General features: G+C 42.2%; 1 protein-coding gene across 2 annotated transcripts; it reads left to right on the forward strand.

Moving 5' to 3' along the window:
• Positions 1 to 7971: 7971 nt before the first annotated feature.
• lig4 (ligase IV, DNA, ATP-dependent) lies at positions 7972 to 12491 on the forward strand. 2 transcript variants are annotated; one of them, XM_066649818.1, is made up of 4 exons: positions 8025 to 8060; positions 8168 to 8310; positions 9207 to 9256; positions 9346 to 12491. In XM_066649818.1, the coding sequence occupies exon 4, from the start codon at positions 9352 to 9354 to the stop codon at positions 12127 to 12129; it is 2778 nt and encodes a 925-aa protein (XP_066505915.1). In that variant the 5' UTR covers positions 8025 to 8060; positions 8168 to 8310; positions 9207 to 9256; positions 9346 to 9351; the 3' UTR covers positions 12130 to 12491. The 2 variants fall into 2 exon arrangements, with proteins under 2 accessions (XP_066505907.1, XP_066505915.1); XM_066649810.1 differs by lacking the exon at positions 8168 to 8310 and having other exon boundaries at positions 7972 to 8060.
• Positions 12492 to 17379: the final 4888 nt, after the last annotated feature.

Below are 17379 nucleotides of genomic sequence, written 5' to 3' on the forward strand. Positions count from 1 at the left end.
CTGGGGCCCCCTCCAGGGTGTGTTCCTGCCTTGTGCCAGTGATTCCCAGTAGGCTCCATACCCATCATGACCCTGAACAGGATAGGCATTTTTCTTTTTTATCGGAAATTGGAAAAGCTCCGGAACTACACTCTGAAATACTCTATAAAACGTTAACAATCAGAATCATGTATCACTCTGAACTAAACCAGCTGTAAACAGTGGAAAACCATGACTCTGTCCTGACACTATCTGTTTATTTCTGGCTCTGAATTCAGCCACAGCAACACTGGAACCGAGGAACTGCTGATGTATCCTTGGTTCCCATCCAAACTGGTGGAAACGTGGGCTGGTTCCCTGGATATCACCAAGCTTCCGAGAATCCTGAATGGAACCCATTCAAGAACCTGTCTACGTTTGGTGAAAAAAGGCTATGCGAAGTGTTCTACTAAGTGCATCACTCATTGCCGCATCTGCAAATTACAATTCTCTTCTCAAACACACCCACGTTGACTCGGTAAGGGCTTGTTAAAGAGCTGGATTAATCAGGCCAGGTGTCTCGTCTTCAGAGCAGGAAAACCCCCACAACATCCAGGAGAGTGGGGCTTTAAGGGCTCTGCGTGACCTAATGGTCTTAGTCAGGCTCTGGGTCAGGGGGACTGGCCCCGTACGGCTGATAATAGCAACAGACCTCATCACCTTTTACCTAGCAGTGAGTAAACATTTCCCATACTTGTTTGTTTGTGAAGCCACTGGAGTCTGCTTAGCTTCTGGCCTATTGCGGGTCGATGACTCCTTTCAGTCACGTCACTCCTGGACAGTCCCTGCACTGACCTCAGAGTCCTGTGATAAACAGGGCCTGGGTGCTGGGAACTGCTGCAGCCTTTTGGGTCAATAATAATAATGATCTCATATACCTCTGAAAAACAGCCAGTCATCCTGGGTACATCAGAACACGGGGCCCGGGTATGTGTGTGCATTTGTGCGGAACTCTGACATGAGGCCCATCCTGTGAAAACAGAGTATATTCACATGTAATTCTTCCTTTAAACCAACTATAAACCTCTGATCTACACACACACACACACATAAACACAGAGAGTGCTTGGTTCTGGCTGGAAGCGGACTTCACATTGCTGACGTCACTTGTTTACCATCTTCCAGGTCAGCTCTCATTCTATTCCTCAGCTTAGTACTGCACTGTGTCTCTCTCTCTCTCTCTCTCTCACACACACACACACACACACACACCTTACACGGGGTGTTATGTAAGCTATTTCCACACTCCCTGACCCTCCTTGTAGTCAGGCGTAAAATTGTTATGATGGGCTTTTGATGTGAAGGCCTTGATGCCACTGGAGAAGCTCTTTCATCCGGGTCGGGATAAATGGAGGGAAGGATGTGTGAGGAGAGAAGAGAGGACAAGTGCGTGCATCCAGAGCTTTCTGTGCTGTTGCTGCTGCTGCAGGACTGGTGTAAACAAGCCAGCCTTGCGTGTGACAGTTTCTACTGCAGCACTCTCTCTCTCTCCACTTCCCTCTGTGTTATTACTCTGTGACTCCCCCTAGTGGTTAGGTCTTTAATTGCCTTATTTTGATGTCCTGTTTAAAGGTGATTTCAAAGCTGTGTAAGCAAGAGTCCAGCACTTTTAACTGCATCGCTCTAGTGGCACTGCACTAGACTGTACACAACTGCTTTTAGGTTGACCCACTACTGTAACATACTCAGTTTGTACAATGTGAGCATTTATCAGTAAAGTGGGATGCTCTAGGTTAGCCACAGAAGTCTGTAAGACGCCAAGAGTCAATGCCAAGCATCAGATAGGTACAAAGCCCCCAAGCGTAGGGCTATATAGCAGTGGGTCTATGTATTCTAGAGTAGGACTGGGCAGTTGATTCAAAATGCATCGAAAGCAACATCCAAAACACTTCTAATCAACGTAATCTTGCGTATGTTGGTTATATCGCTTTCTTTTCATTCTGTTCATGCCTTTTTTTCCCTGTCAATTCTATGCCCCCCGCTGTGTGTTCATGTACTATTCCGTTAAAATCACACAACGGCTCGTGTAGTCACGTGACTCTGCTCCATCCAATCCGGAAGCAGCAGGAAGTAGAACGTAAACACAGAGGCCAGCCGGAGCGACTTGAGCAGCTCGTACAAAACTAAAATGCTCCGTGTTCTGACTTTAGTGAAGACGACACTGAACATAAAATGTCTGATGTAAACACTGACAAATAACGGTTTTGTCGACCAAAGTTAATACACAAGTATGTTCCCAGACAGTGAGAATATACCGGTCCACTGGCATAAAAACCACTGACTGTAGACCACTGCTGGTCCACCATCGGACCCCTCAGATTACTGTCCTGTACAGGATATAACTCATTTATAATCTCCTCAAACAGAGTTTACATTCACAGAGACTTTTATTCTGGAAAACACACTAATACAAATATTACCAACAACTATGAGAGATATAATAATGAGTAAAAGCCCGATAAAAATGTTGACACAGTGTTGGATTTAAATTATTTACTAATTTTATTTATAAAAAAAAAATAACAAAAAGAACCTAATGAAGGAAAACAATATAAATTTAACTGTGAATGGAAAAGTGCTAAAATGTGGCATTTTGTCTACAATTCTGTTTAATCAGCAGCGATCCGCCCAGAAAACACTGTAAAACACTAGTGGACCTCCAACTTTGTCCTCAGTGGAACAACAGTGGTCCACCTCTCAGGGTCACATGAAGCACAATCGCATCACCAAATATGAACAGTGCATGGCTGAAAACAAGACACTCCATCCCCCAACCACATAAGAACATAATGAACAGCTCCCAACAACATAAGGAAAAACATCCCAGCTTTAATACTTGAGCATATTTACAGTACAAGCCTAAAAATTTTAATTAATCGTGATATCGATAAACACGGTTATAGAGAGATGGACCACAATCAGATAGTGTTGGGATAAACTGGAGCTAGTTTGGGAGCAGTATGTGTACATCACCTTGCAAATATTCAAATATTCATGCATACGTCATGCATTGTTCCAGTTTCAAGTGTAAAGCCTTCCTACAAGGGTACAGGCCGTTACTACGGCAGGGACAACTTCATGAAGCACCTGGGCAGCTCAGCATGCTTGGAGGAGAATGCAAACTGCTCACATGGGCTAGCATTGTGCTTAAAAACTACATCCAGGCTCATGATTTACATCTGAGCGTAAGGGAAAAACACATTGTCATTCAATGACCAGGGGCTAAAGCTGAGTGAAAGCTGTTTCTCATAAGCTGATTTGCATATTGTCCAAAGTAGCATCCTCCAAGCCAAGAGCGACTGATATGTATCTGTATGATCTTCAAAAACCGTGATGTTTTGGACATATTTGCTGCCAAGACTTGTCTACGCACACATACCTAAGTCATGTAGAAAAATACCAAAGCCATGAGCTGATAGTCAGCAGAGAGTCATGACAAATTCCTGCATTTATGAAGAGCCCTGTAGTGTTTCCAAGTGTATGAACGAGGTCAAAAAAACATGTTGGAATCTGTGAAAATGAGTGAAGTATTTATAGGCTTTCTTAAAGGATCACACAGGTGTCAGTAGAGTTTTTCATTTTAAGTGCGCTGTAACCACACACATACACACACACACACACACACACAGAGCCACACTACCTGCTGTACTACGGTGTAAACAAATACACTTTACATTATAGTATAGCCTATACCTATGCTGTAAGGATGGGTTTTCTGGACAGAGCTATATGGATTAAGTCCTGGACTAGTCCTGGACTATACAGCCTTGTGAATGCAGAATCTCCATTAAAAGCAGACAGCAGTCAGGACTGGACCTGAACCCTCTCCTGGAAATCAACCCTAAGTGTCTGAGACGCTAAATGACAAAATGTTTGCAGACACCTAATCATCCAGCGTTCCTTCTGAAATCAGAGGTGAACAATAGATAGATTTATAATAGGAGTTTGAGCAGTTTTGTGAGGATTTGATTGTAATTCAGCCACAGAATCATTAACGGTCAGGTACTGGGGCTGAATGATTAGAGCCGAATCACAAAAGCCACTCCAGCTCAGTGTTTTGATGGTACACCAACCCTGAAGAGAACGCAATTTCTGTATTTTGAACAAAGCTAAATTTAGTTACTGTAAATGACCAGGATTGAGTAAATGGTATGTTTTTGAACTTAAAAGCCCTTGTTTTTTCCATTTGATACATTTCTATCAAGTGGCAGGGGAAGAATGATGTAGTTTTAAAATGCTTTTTTTCCCACCCACAATTTTACACTGTTACACTGCAATTTTGTGGCCAAACATGTGGCTAATGTTTTCTCAGGATGGATAAAGAACTCATCAGAGTTACCAGTGTGTTTAGGTCAATTTGTTTGCAGTAGGGGCGGTACGGTGGCGCAGCAGGTGGTGTCGCAGTCATACAGCTCCAGGGGCCTGGAGGTTGTAGGTTCGGTTCCTGCTCCAGGTGACTGTCTGTGAGGAGTTTGGTGTGTTCTCCCTGTGTCTGCGTGGGTTTCCTCCGGGTGACTGTCTGTGAGGAGTGTGGTGTGTTCTCCCTGTGTCTGCGTGGGTTTCCTCCGGGTGACTGTCTGTGAGGAGTGTGGTGTGTTCTCCCTGTGTCTGCGTGGGTTTCCTCCGGGTGACTGTCTGTGAGGAATGTGGTGTGTTCTCCCTGTGTCTGCGTGGGTTTCCTCTGGGTGACTGTCTGTGAGGAGTGTGGTGTGTTCTCCCTGTGTCTGCGTGGGTTTCCTCTGGGTGACTGTCTGTGAGGAGTGTGGTGTGTTCTCCCTGTGTGTGTGTGGGTTTCCTCCGGGTGACTGTCTGTGAGGAGTGTGGTGTGTTCTCCCTGTGTGTGTGTGGGTTTCCTCTGGGTGACTGTCTGTGAGGAGTGTGGTGTGTTCTCCCTGTGTGTGTGTGGGTTTCCTCCGGGTGACTGTCTGTGAGGAGTGTGGTGTGTTCTCTCTGTGTCTGCGTGGGTTTCCTCCGGGTGACTGTCTGTGAGGAGTGTGGTGTGTTCTCCCTGTGTCTGCGTGGGTTTCCTCCAGGTGACTGTCTGTGAGGAGTGTGGTGTGTTCTCTCTGTGTCTGCGTGGGTTTCCTCCGGATGTTCCGGTTTCCTCCCACAGTCCAAAAACACACGTTGGTAAGTGGATTAGTAATTCGAAGGTGTCCGTAGGTGTGAGTGAATGTGTGAGTGTGTGTGTTGCCCTGTGAAGGACTGGCGCCCCCTCCAGGGTGTATTCCTGCCTTGCGCCCAATGATTCCAGGTAGGCTCTGGATTCACCGCGACCCTGAACTGGATAAGGGCTTACAGATAATGAATGAATGAATGTTTGCAGTATTGCTCACTGCTACTGTTTATGTTGTCAACAGACATTTGCTTGCTCTAAACAGGCAGCAGCTGTTTTTTTTAACACGGAACTGCTATTAAATGTATTTTATTATATAAATATATAAGTGTAACATTTTGTAAATACTCATCCCTCTCAGATTAATATCCCTTTTTATATATATTTAAAACCAAGCCTTTAACAAAGTTTATATATTTGTGGACACCAGCGGATAAGTTTGACAATCCATGTACCAACATGTGTCTATAGATTACTAAAACAAAACTGGAAGACAAACACACAGTTTGCTCACAGACTGTGACCTAAGACAAAACCTGTCTGCCCCCATGTAAGGAACATGCTTTGTGTAGCATACATGTGGACTGTGATCTTATTTGAGGTGTGTTTTATAGAAATAAAGTAATGTCATGTAAAAATGCAGAACATTTACAGACATTATTTTTTAAATATAAGAATATAACATACTTAGCATTTCTTTAAACATGTATTGTTTTATTTGAAGGAATTGGGTCATAGTAAAATGCAAAAGTAACCCTGGTTAATCAGGTACTGATTAAAGGGTTGTTTATGTGCTGTAGTGTCACTGAATGAGCACAGTGTACCTGGCTGTGCATCACCAGTTGAGAGAAAAAGAGACAAAAACAAGAACTTCATGACCCACTTCAGTTTCTCTTCCACACCACATTCTGCAGACAGCTATTTCGTTCTACTTCTCTTCCTAAGCCTGTGTGTGTGGTATGCTATTAACACGTTTTTAACACTAAAGGTCAGGGTTGGGGTTAGCCACAGGATAAATACAGTTATACTCTGTTTATAAAACACAATATTAACACAGTAATACAAGAACATGGCACCCTAGGCCTTTTAAGAGACAAATACACTGGAATGTAACAGATCCCTGACAGATCCCACACCTAAGATTAATATTTACTCCCCCGTGTTTAACTTCTGTATTTGCTTATAGTGTGTTGACACAGAACTGATGAAAAACTACTATCATTCATTCATTTTTTCATTCATATTCTGTAAGCGTTACATCCTGTTGAGGGTCATGGTTAGCCCAGAGCCTACCTGGAATCAGTGTGTACAAGGCAGGAACACATGATGAATGGTGTGCTGGGCCATCACTGGGCACAACACACTCACACATTCACATCAGTGGACACACTCTCACACCAGGAGAACACACCAAATTCCTCATATAGTGTCCTGAGGCTGGGTTTGAACACACATCGCAAGAACCCTGGAGCTGTGTGAATGTGACACCACCTGTTGTGCCAACGTGCCTCACTGAAACTATTAGTCTTAATATAGTTAGGCTTTGGTGTGGGCTAAGGTAGAGGCTAACAATTTCAATGATCAGTTTTACATCACAATATTTGAGAGTTGTTAGCATCAAAAAGAAGGTGAGCACAACTTTACATTTAAGTTAATGCTTTTTATCAGAAGCTGACCCACTAACAGCCTTTAGAAAAGCCCAGCAACAGCCCACTTAGCTTGTGGAAGTAAGGGGACAGTGGAGGCCCTCAAAACAACATGCTACACATTTTCCCATAATATATATATATATATATATATATATATATGAGAAGAGTGGCAGCAATAATTGACAATTAGAATGTATTTGGACGTAGTGAAGAAACTACGTGAAGGAGAAGAAGAAGGACTTTCAATTACTGTCCTGTCAGTGTTATTCAAACCTAGAAAATCTATTGGCGCCACCTTCTGGATTCTCATTGGAAACTCACACTCATTTATGCTCATAAATGTTTATATTATTTTCTTTTTTAAAGATTTCAAATTTGCTATAAAATATAATAATGATTTTTGTTTTATTATAGTGTAATATTTGTGTTTATGTAAAACATCAGATATCGCACATCGACACACGGCTGTTGTTTTATTCTGAATAACCAGCAATATACATATAGCAGACTCCTGGGGAGAATTTTGACTTGTCTGTATCTATTATTAGATTTTTCAAATACAATTTCCAACTTAAAATCCTGTACCAAAATATTCTATTAGCTGTCAAACCATTTATTTAGTTTCTTTAAAAACTTTGTTGTTTCCAGAAAGACAATGAAGTGTCGTCATTTCCTGAATTATTAACGGGCCTTCATTTTTTCCTGATCTGTAGCTCACCTCCTCAGTACAAACGAGCTTTTCAGGTTCAGCGTTATGTCGATCCGAATGGCGTAGGGATCAGGTGAAAGCACGGCGCTCAGACAGGAGACGGGTGCATTAGAAATGCTTATACACTCCCTACATATTCCACTTAGTGGTAAATCATTGCCTTCTTTACACAGACAGACTTAAGTCGAGTATGAAAAATCGAGTATATAAACCTGCATGTATTCCAAAATGCGTTTTTTCTTAGATGTTCCACTATTCACTGTTCGACTATTAATATAAGCCCAATGAGTGCACTGTGTAGGGAGTAGGAAGTAAGAGGAGCCATTTGAGATTTGCCCAAAGCCTTAGCGAATTTCTTTAATGTTGGACGAAAAAGCGACATAACGAAACTATTTTAGATTTAAAAACCGTAACTATTTTAAGAAAGGGGCATTATCTATTAAAACTGAGATTTTATGATATGCGCAAATTTATGACAAACGTCACATTTTGCGTCACAACGCGGAAGCGTTAAAGAAAAAAAATAAAGTGAGGGAGAAGTCAGAAGGCTGCACTGGGGTGAGCTCAGGTGTGCTGCTATTTATTTATTCCTTTTTCAGATTTAATAATTTAATGCTTTTCAGTCTTTTGTTTATCGGGTTTGGAACGTGTTTTTTTTTTTTTTTTGTATTTTAGCCACCTCGGCTAACGTTTAATCACACAGCCTTTCCTCACAGTCTCACTGAAATAACGTACTGCAGCAGACTGTGGACTGTAGACTAGATGTGTCCCTTTACCATAGGAGCCACTGTTGAGCTTCACTGGCTTTCTGCTATAAGGTTCATGCACTTCCATCATCTTCCACTTCTGATTCATCTTCCTCATTTTAAACACCATTTATTTACATCAATACATCTGTATAGAGAGCTTGTATCTGTCTGAATCTGTCAGTCAGTGACAGGCTGTAAATAATGTATATTGAAATATTACCAATGTTTTTAAAAACCAATTGTTATTGAAACATATTTGATTGTGATATATATTGATATTGAATTATTGTCCAGCCCTAGGTTTAACTGATGATTTAATGGGACTCTAGTATTGAGAGTGTGCTTAGTAGGTTCTGGTGGTCAGTAATTTATTGATTAACTGATTGATTGCTTGAGTCAATTATTCAAAAAAAAAAAAAAATGGAGTGCTAGTATTGTATCCAATATGAAAACCAAAACTGACCTATTTAACTTTGTAACTTTATCTTCCTACTCAACGTGAACGGCTACTGATTAAATTACACATTTAATTTCTTTGTAATTAAATATATATATATATATATATATATATATTTTTTTTTTTTTTTTTTTATAGCTTGATGGGAAATGCACCTAGGGAGACTTATCCAGTCAGAAGTGTTCACAGTGGTGATGATAAGAACCAGGCATGTGGAGAGTTTAATGCCTCTAACCAAGAAAGTATAACATTAAATGGTTATCAAATAACATTCTAATGCCTAAGGTAAAGTAAAACCAATCTAACTAAAATAGATTAAAAAAAATCTTCATTACAGGGAGGTACACATGTAGGGTGTTTTAATCAAATTAGTTTCTTAAGAATTAACTTTTTTTTTGGAAGACTTATAACCATTTTAGCAATGTCAAAATTCCATATAAAACTACACATGTATGTTGCCTAGTAGCATCAGATAAATAAATTATTTATATTTATATTTGTGTTGTAGACATCACGACCCAAATTTCTACCACAACCACTGTAAAGAAACCTGAAACAGTAAGTTCCTCTATTACAGAGCATTTCGCATTAACATACTCTTAACAAATGATTTAAATCATCTATTTGTTTTTTACATTTTTCTCCAGGCAGTGATGGAGGGAACATCTAAAAGTGATGCCGTGAAGGAGGGAGCGTCCAACAATGATGCGACACCTCAAACTTCCAAAAGCGATGCTACATCAGTTGCAGCTCAAGTGCCATTTCTTCACCTTTGCACAGTTCTCGAGAAGATCCAAAAAGCCAAACTTAGACCTGATAAAGCCAAAGTCCTAAAAGAGTTCATAGATTCGTGGAGAAAGTTTCACACAGCCCTTCACAAGGATAATCTCAACACTGCAGACTCGTTCTACCCAGCCATGCGTTTAATCGTGCCGCCGTTTGAAAGGGAAAGGATGGCCTATGGTATCAAAGAAAACATGTTGGCCAAACTCTACATTGAAGTTTTGGGTTTACCAAAAAACGGCCCAGAAGCAAACAAACTTCTGAATTACAGAGCACCCACCACGTCCCATGTGGAGGCAGGAGACTTTGCCCTTACAGCTTACTTTGTTCTCAAAAAGAGATGCACTGGCCAGGGTAAACTAAGCATCAAAGAGGTCAATGATTTTTTAGACTCTGTAGCTGTGAATAATGCTAGCAAACAGAAAGACCTTGTGAAGAAAAGCCTTTTACATCTGATTACACAGAGCTCTGCCCTGGAGCAGAAGTGGCTCATTCGTATGATCCTGAAGGATATGAAGCTTGGCATTAGCAAGGAGACAGTGCTGCAGGTTTTTCATCCAGATGCTGCAGAACTCTACAATGTCACCACAGACTTGGATAAAGTGTGTAGACAACTACACGATCCCTCTATTTCCTTGAATGAGGTGTCCATCTGCCTCTTTTCTGCCTTCAAACCAATGCTGGCGGGTGTAGCCAATATCCGGCAAGTAGAGAAACAGATGGGGCACCAGCCTTTTTACATCGAAACCAAGCTGGATGGTGAGCGAATTCAGCTTCACAAAGATGGAGATGTTTACAAGTATTACTCACGCAACTCATATGATTACACACAGCAGTTTGGGGCCTCACCACTAGAGGGCTCCCTCACACCATACGTCCACAATGTCTTCAAGTCTCATGTAGTCAACTGCATCTTAGATGGCGAGATGATGGCGTACAATCCCACTGCTGAGACCTTCATGCAAAAAGGCAGCAAGTTTGACATCAAAAGGCTGATGGACGACTCCGAAGTGCAGACGTGTTTCTGCGTCTTTGACGTCCTGCTCGTCAACGACCAGAAGTTTGGAAACGAGCCTCTCAAGAAGCGCTATGACACTCTGCAGACTGTGTTCACACCCATCAAAGGCCGGATCCAGCTGGTGCCCAAAACTGAAGCCAAAACCATGCAGGAAGTCGTGAATGCACTTAATGAAGCCATCGACGACCGTGAAGAAGGGATCATGGTCAAAGACCCCATGTCCATCTACAAGCCAGACAAACGGGGTGAAGGGTGGCTGAAGATCAAACCCGAGTATGTGGATGGTCTGATGGATGAGCTGGATTTGCTGATAGTGGGAGGCTACTGGGGGAAAGGTAAACGGAGTGGAATGTTGTCCCACTTTCTGTGTGCTGTTGCTGAAACTCCAGCTCCCGGAGAGAAGCCTACAGTGTTTCACACCGTATGCCGCATTGGGTCAGGCTACACCATGAAGGAGCTGTATGAACTGGGCCTGAAATTGGCCAAATATTGGAAAGTTTACCGCAAAAATGATCCTCCAGCTGCCATTCTGTGTGGAACGGAGAAGCCCGAAGTTTACATCGAGCCAAGGAACTCTGTAATCATCCAAGTGAAAGCTGCTGAGATAGTAACCAGTGACATGTATAAGACTAACTGTACCCTGCGTTTCCCTCGCATTGAAAGGATCAGAGAGGACAAAGAATGGCATCAATGCACGACCTTGGATGATCTAAGTCAGTACCGTACCAAGGCCTCTGGTAAGCTGGCATCCAGGCATCTACACATCCTGGAAGACCAGCCGGATAAGAAGAGACGTAAGCTCGGACCTAAGCCAAAGAAGACCATCGGTGTCATCCACCACTTCAAATCTCAAGACCTCTCTGCAGTCACCAAGGAGACGGACATGTTTGAAGATGTGGAGTTCTGTGTGATGAATGGAAATGACACCCATTCCAAGGCAGAGCTTGAGAAGGCTGTTGCCCGTTGTGGAGGCATCGTGGTGCAGAACCCTGGGAAGGACACGTACTGCGTCATCGCTGGGATGGAGAACATGAGGGTGAAGAACCTCGTCTCTTCTGACCAACATGACGTGGTATGGGCTTCGTGGCTGCTGGAATGTCTGGAAAGGAAACAGGTGCTGCCTTGGCAGCCACGCCACATGATTCACATGGCGCCATCCACGAGAGAACATTTTGCAAAAGAGTATGATCCCTATGGAGACAGTTACTTCATCAACACAGATGAGCAGCAGCTGAGGGACGTCTTTAACAGGATCGGACCTGCTGAAGTGGACGAGACCCTTGTAGCTTCGGTGGAGGAGAAGTACGGCTGGGATGACTTGCCTACAAGCATGTTCAGACCGTATTGTGCCTACTTTGATCGGTGTACTGACATCAACGACTCAGAAAGCATCATTCGGGGTACATGCCTAGACTTTAGGGCTTTGGAGTTCCGCTTCCATGGAGGCACAGTGGTAGAAAGCCTTGAAGAAGGCATTTCACATGTAGTCGCAGCAGAGGACGCAAGACTATTAAACCTTAGGACTCTGAGACGTCTGTTTACCAAGAAGTTCAAGATTGTTACTGAATCATGGGTGACTGATTCCATTAAAGCAGGACACATACTGAATGATAATGAATACCTCATGTGATGACTGTCCAAAACTACATAATTAACTTAAACTGGCCTTCATTCCAGGTGCCATTAATCCTCAAGTGATGTCTGGATTTTAGTAGCTGAAATGCAAACGGTTTTAGCGCTATGCGCTGAAGACCATTGCCCTGATTACTTTATATTTTTAAGCCTCCATGATATTTTAGTGTGCCGTTTTTAGAAGGTTGCAGAAACGTATTTTAGATTTGACCTGGTCCCTAGTTTGTTTACTCACACAGAGACAGATTGAGCTGTTTTAATTTATTCCACGCATGAAGGATTTATGGAAAAGCTTCATCATGTTCTTACACAGCGGCTAATACACTGCTGTTTTTACACTTATTTTGCTAGATTTTATGGAAGGGATTATTGTTGATATATGAATAAAACCTGAAGAAGTGAAATAAGATGTTTGTCTTTTTTGGGGAGGGAGGGATGTAATTATATCACAATAGAAATCATTTTCTCAGAGTACATTTGGCATCATGACATGTATTTATTTCTGAGGTCTAATCAAGATCCCTCAAGAACAAAGATACAAGTGCCACATTTAAAAGCAAGTTCAGCAAAAGTTCCAAAAGTATACAGTGGAACCTCTACTAATGAACGCCTACACTAACGAACTTTCCAAGAAAGAACCGGGCGTTTGAATATTTTTTGCCTCCACCAACGAACCACGACTCTAGAAACGAACCCGAGTCTCCGCCGAGCCGGCGGCTGGAAATGTCCACTGACCCCAATAGGCACATTGTAGCTTTAGCAATTTAGCATTAGTGTAAATAGCAGACATTGAAATTCGTGCTAAGTTAAGCCGTATCTACGCTTCGTCTCCCCACATTCACCACCTACTCTCCATTATTACACCCACCCACCCCCCACCTCCCGTCATACAGCCAGTGCCTGTGTTACTCCTCCAGCCAGTCGTCACGTCTTCAAGGTAGCGATGTGTAACCACTTAACACTTTATTATTTATTTTTTATTACTGTTACCACTGTATTTCTTTTTATTTTTAGTAATGCTATTTTATAATGTATTTTTTTTACTCATTTGAGAGTGTTGTAAACATATATCAGTGCAAAAAGGGTGCCTTTCAGGGTGGGGGCTGGAATGCATTAATTGCTTTTCCATTATTTTAAATGGGGAAAATTGACTCGAGAAACGAACTTTTCCACTTACGAACCGGGTCACGGAACGGATCAAGTTTGTAGGTAGAGGTTCCACTGTATTTTGAAGTTTTCACAGACTCCTAACTATTATTACCAGTAGATTGACCAGAGGAGGATAGGTCACCCCTTGTGAGCCTTGGTTCCTCCCAAGGTTTCTTCCTTGGCTTCCTCACCTGGGGATTTTTACATTTAATGTCAAAACTCAGAACTGCAGTAAGACAGTGAAGCTGCTTTGTGACAACATCAGTAAAAAGCGCTATACAAATAAATTTGATTTGATTTGATATTCTGATGTTTACTTGACTTCTGACCGTTAATGTCTGCAGATGCTAATCTTTGAAAGAGGTCTGTGAGAAGCATTCAAGTGAAGCTGAAACGAAAATGGAAGTTTTTGATCTTGCTTCATGGCCTCGATCATGTTAAGTATAAGGGACTTCCCTTAAATTCTTGGTATAAATATGGGAAAAAAATGCATAAAAATCACTCTGGACTCGAAGGTGGACGGCTAATATCTTGGAATCCACAAACACGCACAGCTGGATCTTACTGGACATCCCTCTTACAATGCATTGCATTACTAACATGTGCAAAACCTTTGTCTTATACAGATGTGTCTGTAACTGCCCCACCCTTGATTACATCATGACAACAGCCAGAAGCATGGAAAGTGTTTCTGTTTAGGGTCACAAGAGACCACTGGGCGCAAGGCAGAAACACAACCTGTCCATCACAGGGCTCTCGCACTCACTCACAGCTATGGACACTTTTGAACAAACCAATCTACCAGCATGTGTTTTTGAACTGTGGGAGGAAACCCACACCGACACAGGGAGAACACACCAAACACAGACAGCGACGTGAGGAAGGGTTTGAACCCACAATCCCAGGACCCTTGTGTGTGAGTGACACTACTTTGTTGCACCACCATGCTGACTGCAGAAAAGTATCATTTTATTCAATATTTCACTTCTTGTTTTGCATTTTAAACAGGGTTTAACTATGCACTTTCTAAATGAATTATCCAATAACATTTGTTTTCTTCAAGTGTAAATGCCATAGAGGGAAAAACGTATCGTGATATGGAACACTGTTGATCACAACAACATCATCGTATCGCCCGACCCATATGGCTGCACAGTTCTGAAGTCATTCAATTAAATTACAACCGTCGAAGCCCTTTTTTCTACTGCGATAGCCAAACCTGAAATGAGGTAAAGCCCAGGCAATTTGGGTCTTTGACAAGCATGAAAAGTTTCATTTAGACAGCTCGCCGTGCACACGGAGTTCCTCCACTGTGCTTCGCCACTGGGTTTGAGGAATTCTTTCAGAAAACTGGCTGAAGCATAAATTGAATTTTTTTTTTTGGGAAGATTAAGTAAAACAGTAACTGGATCTTTGTTGAAAAGTGATTTTGTTCTTTTAATTTTGGGTTCTAGCAGTTTAAATTATATTTCTAGAAGAGGATTATGTTCGTATGAAGTCACACCGAACCCTGCTTTTGTTGTTTGGAGCTACATTGAAAACATTGATGACATTTTTTCCTCTAAAAGCACCGTTCCAGTGAACCTGAAAATGTAGCATCTTTCTCTGCCCTGTCTCCCTTCCACACACACACACACACATTACTGTGAGGGGATGAGAGGAGCTTAAGAGCCCTTTATAAAGGTAATCCAGGGGGAATGAGGAAATACTGCTGCCAGAGGGTTTGGACAGGGAAGTGAGGGCATGGCTGCCAGGCAGCAGGACAACAGGAGTGTGAGCTGAAATGGCTCCTGAGTGCTTGCTGCAGGGGAGAGCCCAGCTCTAAAAGGTTCCTGTTTGGAAAAGGTCAGCGGAGTATCGGAGAACTATGTCACCCTGCATTGCTTTTCAATTTATTTATTTCTGTTTACTGTAATGCTACATTTTGGGTGCTGTTCTCTGGACATTTTTCTATTAGAATTAAAGGGATATTTTGGCCTAAAACCAGGCGTTAACATGTGATTTCTCTTATTGCTGTGGTTTGCCGTATTGTGTGGTGCAGTGTTGCATCTCTCAGTCTCATTAATTAGACAGAATTCATGATTATATATAACACACTACAATACCCAGCATGCATTAGGTGAACACCTCATACAACCAGTGGGAATACCCCCTGCAGCCAGAGATTCACTGCTGTAGACGCTGATGAATACAGATGTTATGTTGGGGTTTATAACAGTAATCTCAGCTACAGTTTGTGTCCTAAGGTTTATGGACACCCTTGAGACTGTAATAATCACAGAATGAGATGAAATGGGCTTCTTCAGCAGCCACAAACGGGTTTAAGGGATGGTCTGAATGGCGTTTGTGATGCTGCACTAACCCTCCAACATCAGTACCTGGCCTCAGGGATGAATGCCATCAAAACCACACAGAAATGTTGGGGCTAAAGCTTTCACAGAGTAGTGTCTTCAAATCCTGACCTTGAATCCGGCTTCCGGTCCTGGATTTCACGATCGCTGATGGATCACTGAATGGATGATGTCAGTGGTTGGACACCCAGTGCCATACCCACAAGTTGTTATCAAATCCCGGAGTAACAGGAAGGGCTGGATTTGATCACCTCTGTTTAGAGGCTGCTCACTGTATTCCCAGTGTGAAATAAGGATATAACATTAACACCCTTGATTTATTATTTAGATACTGACTTTCTTTGTGAAATCTAATTTATAAAAATGGTGTCCCTATATTGCTATCATAGTCATGGCCTGTAAACAATGCGGTGGTGTTTTGGACATCCCTGCCGAGGGTGCAGCTGGATGTATTGCTTTGTGATCTGTAGATGGAGCCCTTTCTTGGTGCTTTCACAGCAAGACCCTCTTGTGGGATGATGCGAGTCTTTTCAAAGAATGGAAAATTACTGTATTATTGACAGTGTCATCAGGAAAAATGCTAGATAACAACACATCAGCGCTCTTATTGGAGTTACGGTGGTTCAGTTGAAGTGGGGGTGGGGGTGGGGGGCATTGATGTGTTGCCTGGGAACTGATGGCTCATTTATGGGAGATGGTGGATGTCCTAACCAGTTAGAAGTGGTAATTAGACCCGAGCAGACAGGAGAAGGGGTTCTATCAGTCCAGGCCTCACAAGGAATAAATGGTTTGGAAACGGCCGTGTGCCGTTGACAGAAATGAGGCACCCCATGCAGAGAGCCAGCAGACGTTTACTAATAAAGGCTGGATTTGCCTTGCAAATGAACATTCCTTTGGCTCCAGGGACATATTACCTTAGAGCTCTGAGTCCATGGACTACTTCTAGATAACTACCCCCCAATACATAATCCTCCATTTTTACATTTTTAGAATTGTCAGGATGTCTCGTTTTCTGTTGATACACTCACAGTATATTTCAGATGTTTGAAGCAAAGTGAGGGTCTGTTTAAGACAGCCTGACAATTGGGTGTTTATTGGTTTGTCGACAGATCGCATGGGAATCGGTTCTAACCGTGAATAATTAAGAGTATAGACTTTTAATTTGGGGTTTTATGATGTGGAGCGCCTCATGGAACTGGGTTGAAACTCACTCACTCACTCACAGTTAGGAATTGCACCACAAGGGCTGCTGTTTCCCACATTCATGCTAACTTTTAGGAACTTCTCCACAAGGGGGTGCTACTGTGCTTCGTATCAAAGACACTTTGTGGGTTATTAAAAGAACGCTATATCAAAATTTTACCTTAAAATCACAGCTTCCAAATCAGTATGATGATGACCAGAGCCTCTGTCATTGCTACTATGGGCTCAGCACTGCAGAAACCGCACTCTGTAACTTTTAGAGGAGGGTAGGAGTCCACCCGCCTTCTTCAGTTGAGTTTTTCTGAAATAAATTTCAGAAAAAAAAATTTGGCACAGATTTTGACCAATGTCAATGTGCCATAATCAGCATTCAAATAAATGTAAACATACCAGAGTTAGCCCAAAAGCTAATTTCCATCAGTAGTCCCATGGAATGTTTAGTTTGTTAACTGGATGAAAATACGTTATATCGAGTCCCCGTTGACACAGCTGTTCTAAACTTGGGCCTTTGTCATTGACAGACCATCAGTTCAATTTCCTGTGAT

Source organism: Hoplias malabaricus, chromosome 2 (genome assembly GCF_029633855.1).
Source record: "Hoplias malabaricus isolate fHopMal1 chromosome 2, fHopMal1.hap1, whole genome shotgun sequence".
Classification (NCBI taxonomy): Eukaryota; Metazoa; Chordata; class Actinopteri; order Characiformes; family Erythrinidae; genus Hoplias; species Hoplias malabaricus.